The sequence below is a fragment of the Bombina bombina genome, chromosome 5 (assembly GCF_027579735.1).
Source record: "Bombina bombina isolate aBomBom1 chromosome 5, aBomBom1.pri, whole genome shotgun sequence".
Taxonomy (NCBI): domain Eukaryota; kingdom Metazoa; phylum Chordata; class Amphibia; order Anura; family Bombinatoridae; genus Bombina; species Bombina bombina.
Window position 1 is genome coordinate 914,451,477 of NC_069503.1, and position 14,867 is coordinate 914,466,343.

The 14,867-nt window shown below is 39.4% G+C and overlaps 1 protein-coding gene across 1 annotated transcript; it reads left to right on the plus strand.

Moving 5' to 3' along the window:
• Positions 1–2,850: 2,850 nt before the first annotated feature.
• Positions 2,851–3,747, plus strand: LOC128659554 (calcium and integrin-binding protein 1-like). The gene has a single exon (XM_053713150.1). The coding sequence runs from the start codon at positions 2,926–2,928 to the stop codon at positions 3,490–3,492; it is 567 nt and encodes a 188-aa protein (XP_053569125.1). The 5' UTR covers positions 2,851–2,925; the 3' UTR covers positions 3,493–3,747.
• Positions 3,748–14,867: the final 11,120 nt, after the last annotated feature.

Genomic DNA, 14,867 nt, shown 5'->3' on the forward strand with positions numbered 1-14,867 from the left:
GTAATATACATTGGGTCTAGCAAACACTCTTGTGAATTCATTCAGGATTGACATGTCATGCATTTCAGACATTCCTAAAATCAACCTGTCTAGTAAAAGAACCATAAATATTCAAGGTCATAGCAGATTACTTATCCATGGACATCTTTTTTAATCCTAGAACCCCCAAGGATCCCCTGGACACAGCCTTTACCTAAAATAAAGCAGATAAGACATCTCCCCTGTGCTAGCATTTTAAGATAAGTTAGCATCCTCCCATTCACATTAATAATAGCTCTTACAGAAATGAGGATCCCTAAATAAGTGATTATAAAACTCAGCAAAGTAGTCAAACATTCAAAAAACAACTGTAACACATTCCTAAATAACATTAACCTAAATAACAAAATATGGACGTTAGTTGCATAACACCCTCGGGTGTCAGCGGTACAACCTATTTGGGGTGTCTCCCCCATGTATGCCATGAATGCAAATATGAACATAAACATTAGCAATCAAGATATAGTTACGTATTAGTTCTCACTCAGGGCTTTCAGTCAGGGTCTCTCTGTTTTCTCTCAGTCTCCAGATAGCTCTCCACTGCCCGGGGAGAGTGAAAAAACTTAGGGCCTGAGGGAGTCTGTAAACGGAGCTTGGCTGGAAATAGCAAGGCCACTTGACGACCCTGCTCATACAAACGGGAACAGATAGGTGAGAAATCTTTACGTTGCTTTGAAACTTCCGAGGAGAAGTCCTGGAAGAGTAGAATTCTGTTACCCTCATACAAGACTTCTTTCTGGAGACGGTAGGCTCTTAAGAGCTTCAGCTTCTCCTGGAAATTAAGGCACCTGAAGATCACCTGCCTGGGTTTCATATTGGCATTTTCCAGATTTCTCTCCGGCCCAATTCTATGGGCCCTCTCCACATCCAAAGGCAAGATATCCTGAGGTATTCCTTGAAGCTTTGGTAAAATTAAGGCTGTAAAGGCCAGGAGGTCCTTGCCCTTAACTTTTTCAGGTAGTCCAACCACCCGGAGGTTGTTGCGGCAACTACGGTTTTCCAGGTCATCCACACGTTCTTGGAGTATCTTGTTTTGGCGAAGAATCTGTTGTATTGAATTACTAGATTCAGCCTGCCTATCTTCTATCTCAGAGATGTGGCCCTCGGCATCCGAGAGGCGGGTGGAATATTGTCTGACCTCACTGGTCAGGGTATCAAGGCCTGCTTGCAAGTTTTCCATTTTAGGAAGAAAAAAAGATTTCAGATCCTTCATGAGTTGGGCCTGATCTCCCATGCGTTTGGCAGTTTCATCCGGGCATGGCTCAATCACCGCCTGAGTCTCCATCTGATGTTTAGACTTTCTGTCACTGCCTTTGTTCTTTTGACTCATTCTACCACCCTGAGAAGAGCCTAGTCTCTGAAAGTACTCCTCCACTTTCATCGGCAGAATCCTCCACCTCTCAAAACCCCCTCCTGTGCGTGACACTAGACCGGTGATTATAACTGCTAATGTTCTCTGGCACTATGTACACCCAGAAAGGTGAAGAAAGTGTTCCACTTGTTCACCCCCGGTCCCATGGGAGTGAAAGTTGTGTGAATGAATCCCCCTATTTGCTATATCACTGCTGAATCAATGCTAGTCACCTGTTTCAGACCGGATCTTTCATATATCAGACTCCATGAGCCCTCCGGGGTCACAAATGCAGGTGTTCAAAGCAGGCCTCAGCCTCCAGGTCGCAAACAAGGTAGGAATCAAAGTCAAATTTATGTCTGGCCTGTTACAGTGCCTGCAGTCAAGTTGCAAAGTGAGAAAAGGTTTGTATGGGCCGCTTACAAAAGATGTCCTGCCTGCGATATTGCTGCCTTATCAATGTTGAGCGCAGTCGCCAGGACCAGCGTTGGCCGTGTGTCCGGTAACAAAATGTCTGCGGAGGCCTATGCCCGCCCCTCAATTGGGTAAGGTTTTGCGTGTTATGTCCCTGCTATATCTGTGCTGATCCAGGCAACCCACACAGCAATGCCAGTCTATGTAACCTTTACGGGGCAACAGGTGCAAGTGTGTAAGGCAGGCCCCACAGCTCCGGGGCACAATAGGTGCGCAACTGTGACTGCGTGACTGACCTGTTAGAAGTCCCCTGCACCCACGCTGCACCGCATGGAAAGTATCCGTGCTAGTCCAGGCCCGCTTCTCCACCGGGGCTCCGGGCACTCGGATGGGCCAGATGAGAATCTCCCCTGCTCCAGGTATCTTTGTCTAGAGAGTCAGATTAGGCTAAGGATGTTGAGAGCCACTTTCCACGTGGGCTTTTACACTTCAGCGCTACCGGGGGCCAGAGTAGATGGCAAACTCTGCACAGCTGCTTTTTTATCAGTCGGCGTTATCCGATGAGGGAGTACCCAACAAGATATAGCTATGGGGAAGGCGGATTAGCAGCAAAGGATCAGATATTTTAGCGTTTTTAAGCTCACAATGTCGGAGCTCTCGTTCTCTGCTGCTATCCGCTAAGCCCTCCCACCGGAAACCAATTACAAGATTTTTAAACTAATTACACCTACTCTAATCCCCCTAACAAAATAAAAAAGCCCCCCAAAATAAAAAAGCCCTACCCTACACTAAATTACAAATAGCCCTTAAAAGGGCCTTTTGCAGGGCATTGCGCCAAAGTAATCAGATCTTTTACCTGAAAAAAAAGTACAAATACCCCCCCAGCATTAAAACCCAGGTGAAGTACGTGATGTCCTGCCCCCACTGACTATACAGAGAGGCTGAGTCTACAGTGCAAGTCACTTCTTCTTTATTAGTTAAAAAAAATGCGGAAGCGGGTATGCAAAATATAGGTTGCCCCGGCTACAGTGACGTTGGAGGCGGAAACAGGTAGACTTTGGGGAACAGAAAGTTGTCGGAGTTACTTTGAGGGTGACAAGTTTGCTGTGTCCGCTGTAAACATGGGAAGTGGATCCAGCCAGCTGGCCAAAGCACTGCTCAATGAGTACCAGGAACTGACATACCTGACTAAGCAAGAAATCTTACTTGCTTATAAAAGATTTTGTGAACTTGTGCAGAAAGAGAACAGAAGCAACATTGAGTCTGTGAGGATCCCAAAAGAAACATTTCTAACTCTGCCGGAATTAAAGGCAAATCCTTTCCAGCATTGCATCTGCCATGTTTTCTCAACTTCAGAAGATGGGAGCATGTCCTTCGAGGATTTCCTTGATATGCTAAGTGCTTTCAGTGAATCTGCTACTCTTGAAATCAAATCACACTATGCATTTCGGATCTTTGATTTTGATGGTGACGGTGCCTTGAATGAAGCGGATTTGGAGCAGTTGGTGAACCATTTAACAGGAGAAGAGGATGACACCAAACTTAGCAGTAGTGAAATGAGGCAGCTTATTACAAATATTTTGGAGGAGTCTGATATCGATAAGGATGGCACCATCAACCACTCAGAATTTCAGCATGTTATTTCCAGATCTCCTGACTTTGTCAGCTCCTTTAAGATTGTGCTGTGATGGATCCATTTTGATGGTTTACAGGAAGATGGTCTCAGTAAATGGTTAGTCTAGCCAGTAGGCTGACATTCCTCATCTGTGAATGAATATTCTATGGATTGATGCAAACATTCGAAGCACAGGATGTAACTATGACAAATCTTGCAATAACTACTAAGAAAATACCTTCAAAATTAATCTCAAGTGAATCTCTGTTATACTGTGTGTTTCATTATTAGCTTCTGTTTTAGAAGTTTAGGCTTTATTTTTTGTTCAACGAATGCTTGATTCTAGAAACGAAGCTGGATTTAATTGAAATTGTATTCTCTTTCCCAAAATGTCGGCAACTATAAGGCTGAATGTTATGTCAAGTGTGTTTAATATATATATATATATATATATAATATATATATACTGTATATAATCTCCAATTTTTTTTTTTCATGAAAACATTTGCCTTAAAAAACTAAGTGCACTATATGGTCTACGTAATGGATTTTCTATGAGGTATTTATAAGTGAAATAACCTGCTTGATTATAATATACAAGAAATATATATGCAGAATATATTCTACATGTGCCTCAAATAAAATGTTTACTGCTAATGAACTGGAACAATAACTGTTTTTTTTTTGTTTTTAATCAGCCTTGATATTTATAGCTTTAGAAAAGGGGGGGGGGGGCGGGAGAGATTATATCAATGTTTAACAATTTAATGTTAACTTGAGATGATTATTTTTTACTGTGACATTTGTGATTAATATATGCCACATGAGATCAGGAAAATTCACACCTTTTAGTTACCACTTTTTTTTTTATTAGTTATGGTTAGAAAACTGCTGCACAACTTTAAAATGAATGAATAAATCCTTGCCTGAAAAAAAACTATTTTAAAATAAACCTCCAATAATAGCTTGATTGTGTTAGCAGTATATTTTACATGATGTAGCACAGAACCTTTAAAAGTATATTGTGACTATTGCTAATGTATGGCGACTTTGAATACATCAACAATGTCAACTCTATGCAAGTAATAAATCTGACTGGAAAATCTATAAACTGGCCAAGTACAGTTGTAAATGAGAAAATATGCAACATTTTAACTTGAAACAAGAAGTCAAATGTATGTGGTCCTTTTAAAATTCTATCCAATATTTAATTTGCACTGCTTACTTTGCAAAATTTGCATTCTACAAGATAAACAATTTTACTAATGCTGATGGTTTCTTTACAGAATGTATAAATAAAGTTTAATTTTAATACAAAACCCCCCCACCACCACCCACACAACCATCCCTACTCTAATACCCACCCAATCCCCCCTTAAAAAAATCTAACACTAACCCCTTGAAGATCACCCTACCATGAGGTGTCTTCACCCAACCGGGCAGAAGTGGTCCTCCAGACGGGCAGAAGTTTTCATCCAACCCAGGCAGAAGAGGGCCTCAAGACAGGCAGAAGTCTTCATCCAGATGGCATCTTCTATCTTCATCCATCCGGCGCGAAGCGGGTCCATCTTCAAGACATTTGGCGCGGAGCATCCTTCTCGCCGATTGAGCTGGCATTCTATTGGCTGTTCCAATCAGCCAATCGAATGCAAGCTCAATCCTATTGGCTGATTGGATCAGCCAATAGGATTGAACTTCAATCCTATTGGCTGATTGCATCAGCCAAAAGGATTTTTCCTACCTTAATTCCGATTGGCTGATAGAATTCTATCAGCCAATCGGAATTGAAGGGACGCCATCTTGGATGAAGTCACTTAAAGGAACCTTTATTCGTCGGGTAGTCGTCGGCCGAGAAAGATGCTCCGCGTCAGATGTCTTGAAGATGGACCGCTTCCCGCCAGATGGATGAAGATAGAAGATGCCGTCTGGATGAAGACTTCTGCCCATCTGGAGGACCTCTTCTGCCCGGCTTGGATGAAGACTTCTGCCCATCTGGAGGACCACTTCTGCCCGTTTGGGTGAAGACGTCTCACGGTGATCTTCAAGGTGTTAGTGTTAGGTTTTTTTTAAGGTTGGATTGGGTGGGTTTTAGAGTAGGGTTGGTTGTGTGGGTGGTGAGTTTTAATGTTGGGGGGGTATTTGTACTTTTTTTTTCAGGTAAAATAGATGATTACTTTGGGGCAATGCCCTGCAAAAAGCCCTTTTAATGGCTATTTGTAATTTAGTGTGGGGTAGGGCTTTTTTATTTTGGGGGGCTTTTTTATTTTGTTAGGGGGATTAGAGTAGGTGTAATTAGTTTAAAAATCTTGTAATTATTTTATTATTTTCTGTAATTTAGTGTTTTTTTCGTACTTTAGATAATTTTATTTATATGTAATAAATTGTATTTAATTTAGTTAAATTATTGAATTAAAGTGTAGTGTTAGGTGTTAGTGTAACTTAGGTTAGGTTTTATTTTACAGGTAAATTTGTCTTTATTTTAACTAAGTAGTTATTAAATAGTTAATAACTATTTAATAACTATTCTACCTAGTTAAAATAAATATAAAGTTGCCTGTAAAATAAAAATAAACCCTAAGATAGCTACAATGCAACTATTAGTTATATTGCAAGTTTAGGGTTTATTTTATAGGAAAGTAATTAGTTTTAAATAGGAATTATTTAGGTAATTGTAGTAATTTTATTTAGATTTATTGTAATTATATTTAAGTTAGGGTTAGACTTAGGTTTAGGGGTTAATACATTTAATATAGTGGTGGCGACGTTGGGGGCAGCAGATTAGGGGTTAATAAATGTAGGTAGGTGTCGGCAGATTAGGGGTTAAAATATTTATTTTAGTGTTTGCGATGTGGGGGGGCCTCAGTTTAGGGGTTAATAGGTAGTTTATGGGTGTTAGTGTACTTTTTAGCAGTTTAGTTAAGAGTTTTATGTTACGGTGTTGTAGTGTAAAACTCTTAACTACTGACTTTAAAATGCGGTATCAGGCTTGACAGGAGAGGGTCTACCGCTCACTTTTTGGCAGACTCGTAATACCAGCGCTATGCAAGTCCCATTGAAAATATAGGATACGCAATTAACGTAAAAGGATTTGCGGTATTTCCGAGTCTGGCCAAAAAAGTGAGCGGTGAGCCTGTCATTTCAAGACTCGTAATACCAGCGGGCATTAAAAAGCAGCAACGCTGCTTTTTAAGCCTAACGCACAACTTGTAATCTAGCCGATTGTATTTAAAAAGTGTAGTCCAAGCCAAAATATTCATTTTCTTTCGGACACGCAACTGCTGCAAAAGCTTGCATATACAAGTATATGCCTACGAATGGATAACCTAAAGTTTTACAAACAAACAAGTGGATATATTTATCATAATGATGATATTGATCCTATTTATGAAATCAAGACACCAGTAATGTGTAAGGAGGTTTTGAGCAGCACTGAATGTTTTGGTGAAAAATTGGGACACACTCTTAAAGTTCTGGAGAAAAGATTTTTCTCATATCTTCAAAATTACACCACACTACAAGACTCACCCATAGTGCTCCATTTAAGTTGTGGATGCAGCTTTGGGGCCTCAGAGTTTCAGGCTTTTGCAAGCAGGCCTGAAACCCTAGTTAAAGGGGCACGAAACCCACATTTTTTCTTTCATGATTTGGAAAGAGTATGCATTTTTAAACAGCTTTCCAATGTATTTCTGTTATCTAACTTGCTTTATTTTCTTGATATCTTTTGTTGAAAAGCATATCTACCTAGGCTCAGTAGCTGCTGATTGCTGACTGCACATAGATGCCTTGTATGAGTGGCTCAGCCATTTGTTTTGCTATTTTTTCAACAAAGGATATCTAATGAAGGAAGCAAATTAGATAATATAAGTAATTTTGAATGTTGTTATAAATTGTATTCTTTATCTGAATCATAAAAGAAAAATGTAGAGTTTCATGAACCTTTAAGCAGCTACTTAAAGGGACACTGAACCCAAATTTTTTCATTTATGATTCAGATAGAGCATGCAATTTTAAGCAACTTTCTAATTTACTCCTATTATCAATTTTTCTTCGTTCTCTTGCCATCTTTATTTGAAAAAGAAGGCATCTAAGCTTTTTTTGGTTCAGGACTCTGGACAGCACTTTTTTATTGGTGGATGAATGTATCTACCAATCAGCAAGAACAACACAGGTTGTTCACCAAAAATGGGCCGGTATCTAAACTTACATTCTTGCATTTCAAATAAAGATACCAAGAGAATGAAGACATATACACACATACACCACAATCTATCTCACTTTTGTCACACATTTGCATGAAGATATATACACAGACACACACACACACACACACACACACAGACACATACACACACACACACACACACAAATACACCCCACTCTATCTCCCTTTTGTCACACATTTGCATGAAGATATATACACAGACACACACACACACACACACACACACAGACACATACACACACACACACACACACAAATACACCCCACTCTATCTCCCTTTTGTCACACACTTGCATGCAGATATACACACACACAGAGGACTGGACATTCTCACTAGTATCCTACTAATACGTTATTGAAAGAGACATACAAATGCATAGCTTTCCCTTGGCTGGTAAACTATTGTGATATTTATGTATATCCATCCTTATTGTAGAGGTTGTGCCTAACCAAAAAAAGTCAGCTTACTGTTCTTAAAACTTAAATCCCTCCTTTCTACATCACTTTTTATAGTTATCTTAACTATCATAAGATCCTTCAGCCTTTCTGGGAAAGTGCATGGTATTGGTAGTATTTAAAAAAAAATTCTACCTGAATTTAATTAGGGCTCTTAAACTCTTGCTGATTCTGTCATTGGTACCATTATGCACCATAACTGCGACAGGTCTACATCTATTATTTAACATGAGCCATAATATGTCAAGCCCAAGCAACTGGTAGACAGCAAACTGTTCTGTTTATGTAATCTGATTCACAAATAACCATTCAAACTTTTTATAGAATCCCCTACAACCAGCAGCTGTCTTGGGTCCTATCTGGAATGTCCTTCTCTGTGACTGAAGCATTCACCAAAATATAAGGGAGAAATCACCCTTTCTGATAGTTCCATACAAGAGATGACATGTGCTCTTCTAAATCTGTTTTATTTTTATAATGAATCTAACTAAATATAATTTTATGCTAAAATCACTAAACCATAACAACTAAATGATTACTCTGTGGTAAAATCACTGAACAATTTTTCATTTCTGCAACAAGCTTATTAGGAATACAATTATATTTGTTGAGATAAGATGAATATATACAGGTATAGTATATATGCATATATTTACAGTAAATTAGTCCAATTTATACAGGGCAACCTTAGCTTTTATAACCTCAATTTGTGCAACACCAATAACTTAATATAAGTATCACAGAGAATTTATCACAAGAAAAGAAGGTAGAATGCTTAGCCGAATTCTCTAATGTGTGCTTTATCTCTCTGTCCAATATCAGCCATCTTTAAGCAGCAGGAATACAGATTTTATGCCGAATTGACTAGGGTCTGACCTATTACATATCATTAAAAGGCTGTATATGAGTATAATTACACTAGGCCAAAAGTCTTGTTTAGACTTCAAAGGTGCATTAGGGGTTGGGGAGCAGTTAATTACATGAAATAGGCCTAGTGTTTTAGAATGTGAAAATTAAAGAGCTAACTTAGAACTGACCTCTTTTTTCTCACTCCTGTTACTCCTCCTACAGCTACTTGGCTGAACATTCTTCTCTGCATGAGCCCCATCGGTATTACCAGTCCCCACTACAACCTGTAGTGATTTCCATTTCAAGAGCATGAATAACATGCAATGTCTCAATTCATTCATCTAAAATATACAAATCTTGAGAGACCAAATGCTTTCACTTGCTTCAGAGGTATGAATGCACCACTAACCTTACAACACAGGGAAATACAAACAGCAATGAGTACAGGTACAAACACAAGAGTACTAACCCAACACCACTACCAGCACATATGTATAAGTACATATTTTGTGCAAATTGGACTAACAATCTTTCATATTAAAGTCAACAAATAACAACTATGGCCTCCATTACATATGCAGCGTCGCCCGCAAAATCCTCCGCCGCCAGATTTTACGTGATTTTGGTATTACATATACGGCGTAGTATGCAATTTATGCACCTATATTTCACCCGTCTCTCACAATTATTACTCCCATAGGCTAACATGGGAGCACGTTGTAAATCGGTATCCAATATCCAGCGCAAGGACTTACGTGGCGAAAATGGAGAAATCTTACTCAATTTTTACCTCGCCATAAAAGGCAGCCATAGCAGGCCTTGAGCTGAGTATAGGAGCCCCGTAACTCCCGAAAATGCCTGCAAAAATAAACTAACACCTAACACATGCGCAATGTCTATCTACCTGTCAACCACAATCCCCAACCGCAATAACTAATAAAGTCTATTAACCCCTAAACCGGCATAGCCCATAACGCAATAGACCTAATCAAGTATTAACCCCTAAACCACCATAGCCCACAACGCAATAAACCTAACCCCTAACCTAAGCTAACCCCGACTAACCTAACCTCCCCTAACCTAACCCCCCCTAAATAAACTAAAATGACCTAATTTACAAAATACTAAAGTTACCATTAAATATAAAAAAATTACACTACTTCTAAAATACAAATAAACTAAGTATAAATTAAAGGGGCAGTCTAATCAAAATTCAGGAGTAGATTGTTCCTTTAAGCAAGAATTACAGAAAATAAAAAAATCTAAGATTACAGAAAATAAAAAATAAAATTACAAAATGTTAAATAAATTACACCTAATCCCTATGAAAATAACCCCCCCGCAAAATACCCCCCCTAATCTAATCAACTACCAGTAGCCCTTAAAAGGACTTTTTGCAGGGCCCAAGAGAATGCCCCAAGATAATCAGCTCTTTTGCAAAAAAAATACACACAGCCCCCCTACCAGTAAACCCCCACCACCCACCAAACCCCACCCCAAAAAAATAAAACACTAAAAACGCTAAACTACCCATTTGTTGGGCATTGCCCTTAAAAGTTCATTCAGCTCTTTTGCTGCCCACCCTATCTAAATAAAATAAATCCCCCCAAAAACCCCTTAAAAACCCTAAGTCTAACCCCCAAGTGGTCCTCACCTGTCCTGAAGTTCAGCGGAGAAGGTCCTGTTCCAGGCGGTGAAGTCTTCTTCCAAGAAGCGACCTCTCCTTTCTTCCAGGAACCAGCCGGCGCGGAGTGGAGGGCGGAGTTGAAGACCGGCTACGCTGGAACTGAAGACCAGCGACTCTGGAACTGAAGACCGGCGACCGCAGAGCCATGGAGCGTGGAGGATCCTCTTCATACGATCTCCGCTATACACTGAATAGGAATTCAAGGTACGCGATTAAAAATGGCGTCCCTTGAATTCCTATTGGCTGATTTGAGCCTTCAAATTCAAATCAGCCAATCGGATGAGAGCTACTGAAATCCTATTGGCTGTTCAAATCAGCCAATAGGATAAGAGCTACTGAAATCCTATTGGCTGATTTGAACAGCCAATAGGATTTCAGCAGCTCTCATCCGATTGGCTGATTTGAATTTGAAGGCTCAAATCAACTTTCTAATTTACTCCTTTTATCAATTTTTCTTCATTCTCTTGCTATCTTTATTTGAAAAAAAGGCATCTAATCTTTTTTTTGGCTCAGAACTGTGGACAGATTAATTTATCCACCAATCAGCAAGAACAACCCAGGTTGTTCACCAAAAATGGGCCGGCATCTAAACTTACATTCTTGCATTTCAAATAAAGATACCAAGAGAATGAAGAAAATTTGATAATAGGAGTAAATTAGAAAGTTGCTTAAAATTGCATGCTCTATCTGAATCATAAATGAAAAAATTTGGGTTCAGTGTCCCTTTAAGTAGCTGCTTAACCCCTTAACGACCAAGGACGTACGCCACACGTCCTAAAAAAAAAGTCAGTTAATGACCGAGGACGTGTGGCGTACGTCCTTGGTCTGGAAAGCAGCTGGAAGCGATCCTGCTCGCTTCCAGCTGCTTTCCGGTTATTGCAGTGATGCCTCGATATGGAGGCATCCTGCAATAACCCCCCTTGGCCATCCGATGCAGAGAGAGCCACTCTGTGGCCCTCTCTGCACCGGACATCGATGGCCGGTATCGTTGGTGGGTGGGAGCTTACGTGGGAGGCGGGTGGCGGCCATCGGTGCGCTATGTGGAGTGGAGGGGAGCGGGATCGGGGGCGGGAGCTACGGGGGCGTGCACGGGAGCGCGCGAGTGCACGGGGGTGGTGGGCGGGCGCGTGCACGGGGCGGGAGCGGGTGGGAACCGCTACACTACAGAAAAAAAAAAGTTAAAAAGTTGAAAAAAAAAACCCCACTAAAATGCAATCTAAGGGTCCTGGAAGGGGTTGGGGGTTGGTCTCGGTGGGGGGGGGAAAGCTACACTACAGAAAAGGGAATTTAAAAAAAAAAAAGGCACATTTTGTTACAAAACTGGGTACTGGCAGACAGCTGCCAGTACCCAAGATGGCGCCCATTATTGCAGAGGGGAAGGGTTAGAGAGCAGTTTGGTGGGGGATCAGTGAGGTTGGGGTCTAAGGGGGGATCCTACACATCAGCATATGTAAATATGCTTTTTTTTTTTTAAAAAAAAAAGGGCCAAATACCTTTTATTTTAGTACTGGCAGAGTTTCTGCCAGTACTTAAGATGGCGGGGACAATTGTGGGGTGGGGGAGGGAAGAGAGCTGTTTGGGAGGGATCAGGGGGTCTGATGTTTCAGGTGGGAGGCTGAGCTCTACACTAAAGCTAAAATTAACCCTGCAAGCTCCCTACAAGCTACATAATTAACCCCTTCACTGCTAGCCATAATACACGTGTGATGCGCAGCGGCATTTAGAGGCCTTCTAATTACCAAAAAGCAATGCCAAAGCCATATATGTCTGCTATTTCTGAACAAAGGGGATCCCAGAGAAGCATTTACAACCATTTGTGCCATAATTGCAGAAGGTGTTTGTAAATAATTTCAGTGAGAAACCTAAAATTGAGAAAAAATTAACGTTTTTTTTAATTTGATCGCATTTAGCGGTGAAATGGTGGCATGAAATATACCAAAATTGGCCTAGATCAATACTTGGGGTTGTCTACTACACTACACTAAAGCTAAAACTACCCCAAAAAGCTCCCTACATGCTCCCTAATTAACCCCTTCACTGCTGGGCATAATACACGTGTGGTGCGCAGTGGCATTTAGCGGCCTTCTAATTACCAAAAAGCAACACCAAAGTCATATATGTCTGCTATTTCTGAACAAAGGGGATCCCAGAGAAGAATTTACAACCATTTATGCCATAATTGCACAAGCTGTTTGTAAATAATTTAAGTTAGAAACCAAAAGTTTGTGAAAAAATTTGTGAAAAGTGAACGATTTTTTCTATTTGATTGCATTTGGCGGTGAAATGGTGGCATGAAATATACCAAAATGGGCCTAGATCAATACTTTGGGTTGTCTACTAAAAAAAAATATATACATGTCAATGGATATTCAGAGATTCCTGAAAGATATCAGTGCTCTAATGTAACTATCGCTAATTTTGAAAAGAAATGGTTTGGAAATAGCAAAGTGCTACTTGTATTTATGGCCCTATAGTTTACAAAAAAAGCAAAGAACATGTAAACATTGGGTATTTCTAAACTCAGGACAACATTTAGAAACTATTTAGCATGGGTGTTTTTTGGTGGTTGTAGATGTGTAACAGATTTTGGGGGTCAAAGTTAGAAAAAGTGTGTTTTTTTCCATTTTTTCCTCATATTTTATAATTTTTTTTATAGTAAATTATAAGATATGATGAAAATAATGGTATCTTTAGAAAGTCCATTTAATGGCGAGAAAAACGGTATATAATATGTGTGGGTACAGTAAATGAGTAAGAGGAAAATTACAGCTAAACACAAACACCTCAAAAATGTAAAAATAGCCTTGGTCCCAAACGGACAGAAAATGGAAAAGTGATGTGGTCATTAAGGGGTTAAAGGTTCATGAAACCCTACATTTTTCTTTTATGATTCAGATAAAGAATACAATTTATAACAACATTCAAAATTACTTATATTATCTAATTTGCTTCCTTCATTAGATATCCTTTGTTGAAAAAATAGAAAAACAAATGGGTGAGCCACTCACACAAGGCATCTATGTGCAGTCAGCAATCAGCAGCTACTGAGCCTAGGTAGATATGCTTTTCAACAAAAGATATCAAGAAAATAAAGCAAGTTAGATAACAGAAATACATTGGAAAGCTGTTTAAAAAATGCATACTCTTTCCAAATCATGAAAGAAAAAATGTGGGTTTCGTGCCCCTTTAACTAGGGTTTCAGGCCTGCTTGCAAAAGCCTGAAACTCTGAGGCCCCAAAGCTGCATCCACAACTTAAATGGAGCACTATGGGTGAGTCTTGTAGTGTGGTGTAATTTTGAAGATTTGAGAAAAATCTTTTCTCCAGAACTTTAAGAGTGTGTCCCAAAGTTCCACAACAGATGAGGTTTGTTTTGATCCAAATGATTTAGAGAGCCGTTAACCTTTTAACGCCATTATGCCGTTCTATTCCGTCATAATTAGACTGGGCTTTAAAGCCGTTATGACGGAATAGAACGTCATAGCTAACGGCTGTCCTGAAGCCTTCTGTGCTGTCAGGACTTGATCGCGGTCTTGGGGGCGTTCCTAGGGTTGTAGGGACGCCCCCCAGATGCGATCCAATAATTGAAATCTCGCGATCGTGTGCACGATAGCGTGGTTTCAATTTGTCTACATCGGAACAGTTGTTCCAATGTAGGCACTTTAACCCTGACACGAAATGGTTAAATTGAGGCTAGTATACAAACGGAATTGATATTGCCTTCAGGTTTTATCCGACACAAAGGCATACTACACACACATTTAGTTCAACACTTGAAGAGTAAGAGCAAATGGGAATAATTAAAAAATGAGAAAAGAGCTCAGTCTAGTTTAATATCAAATAAAAATCTGATTTAGACAAGTATGAGAGAGATTGACAAGTTTTTGAATGATAAGGATTTCAATGATACTCTTCCATAAAACTTTAATGCTAATGTATCTAGGCAGTTAATTAACCAAAATTAACTCTGGATAATTTTGTCTAACAACGTAGAAATAGAAACCAAAACATAGCTTTTATTATCACTTGTAGTAAATTAGATAATAGAAATAAATTGGAAACTTTTAACATTGTATGCTCCATCTAAATTATTAAAGAAAAACATTTAAGTTTCATGTGCTTTAATATATAAAAAAAATAAAAAGGGTTAGTAAAGCATCATTTATTGTATTTAGAATTAAATATAATTAACAAAATAAAAAAAAATAAAATAAAAAAAAAATAATTAGAATATA

Excerpts from the sequence above, each read along its gene's own strand:
- LOC128659554 (XM_053713150.1), top strand. The coding sequence starts at position 2,926 with ATGGGAAGTGGATCCAGCCAGCTGGCCAAAGCACTGCTCAATGAGTAC.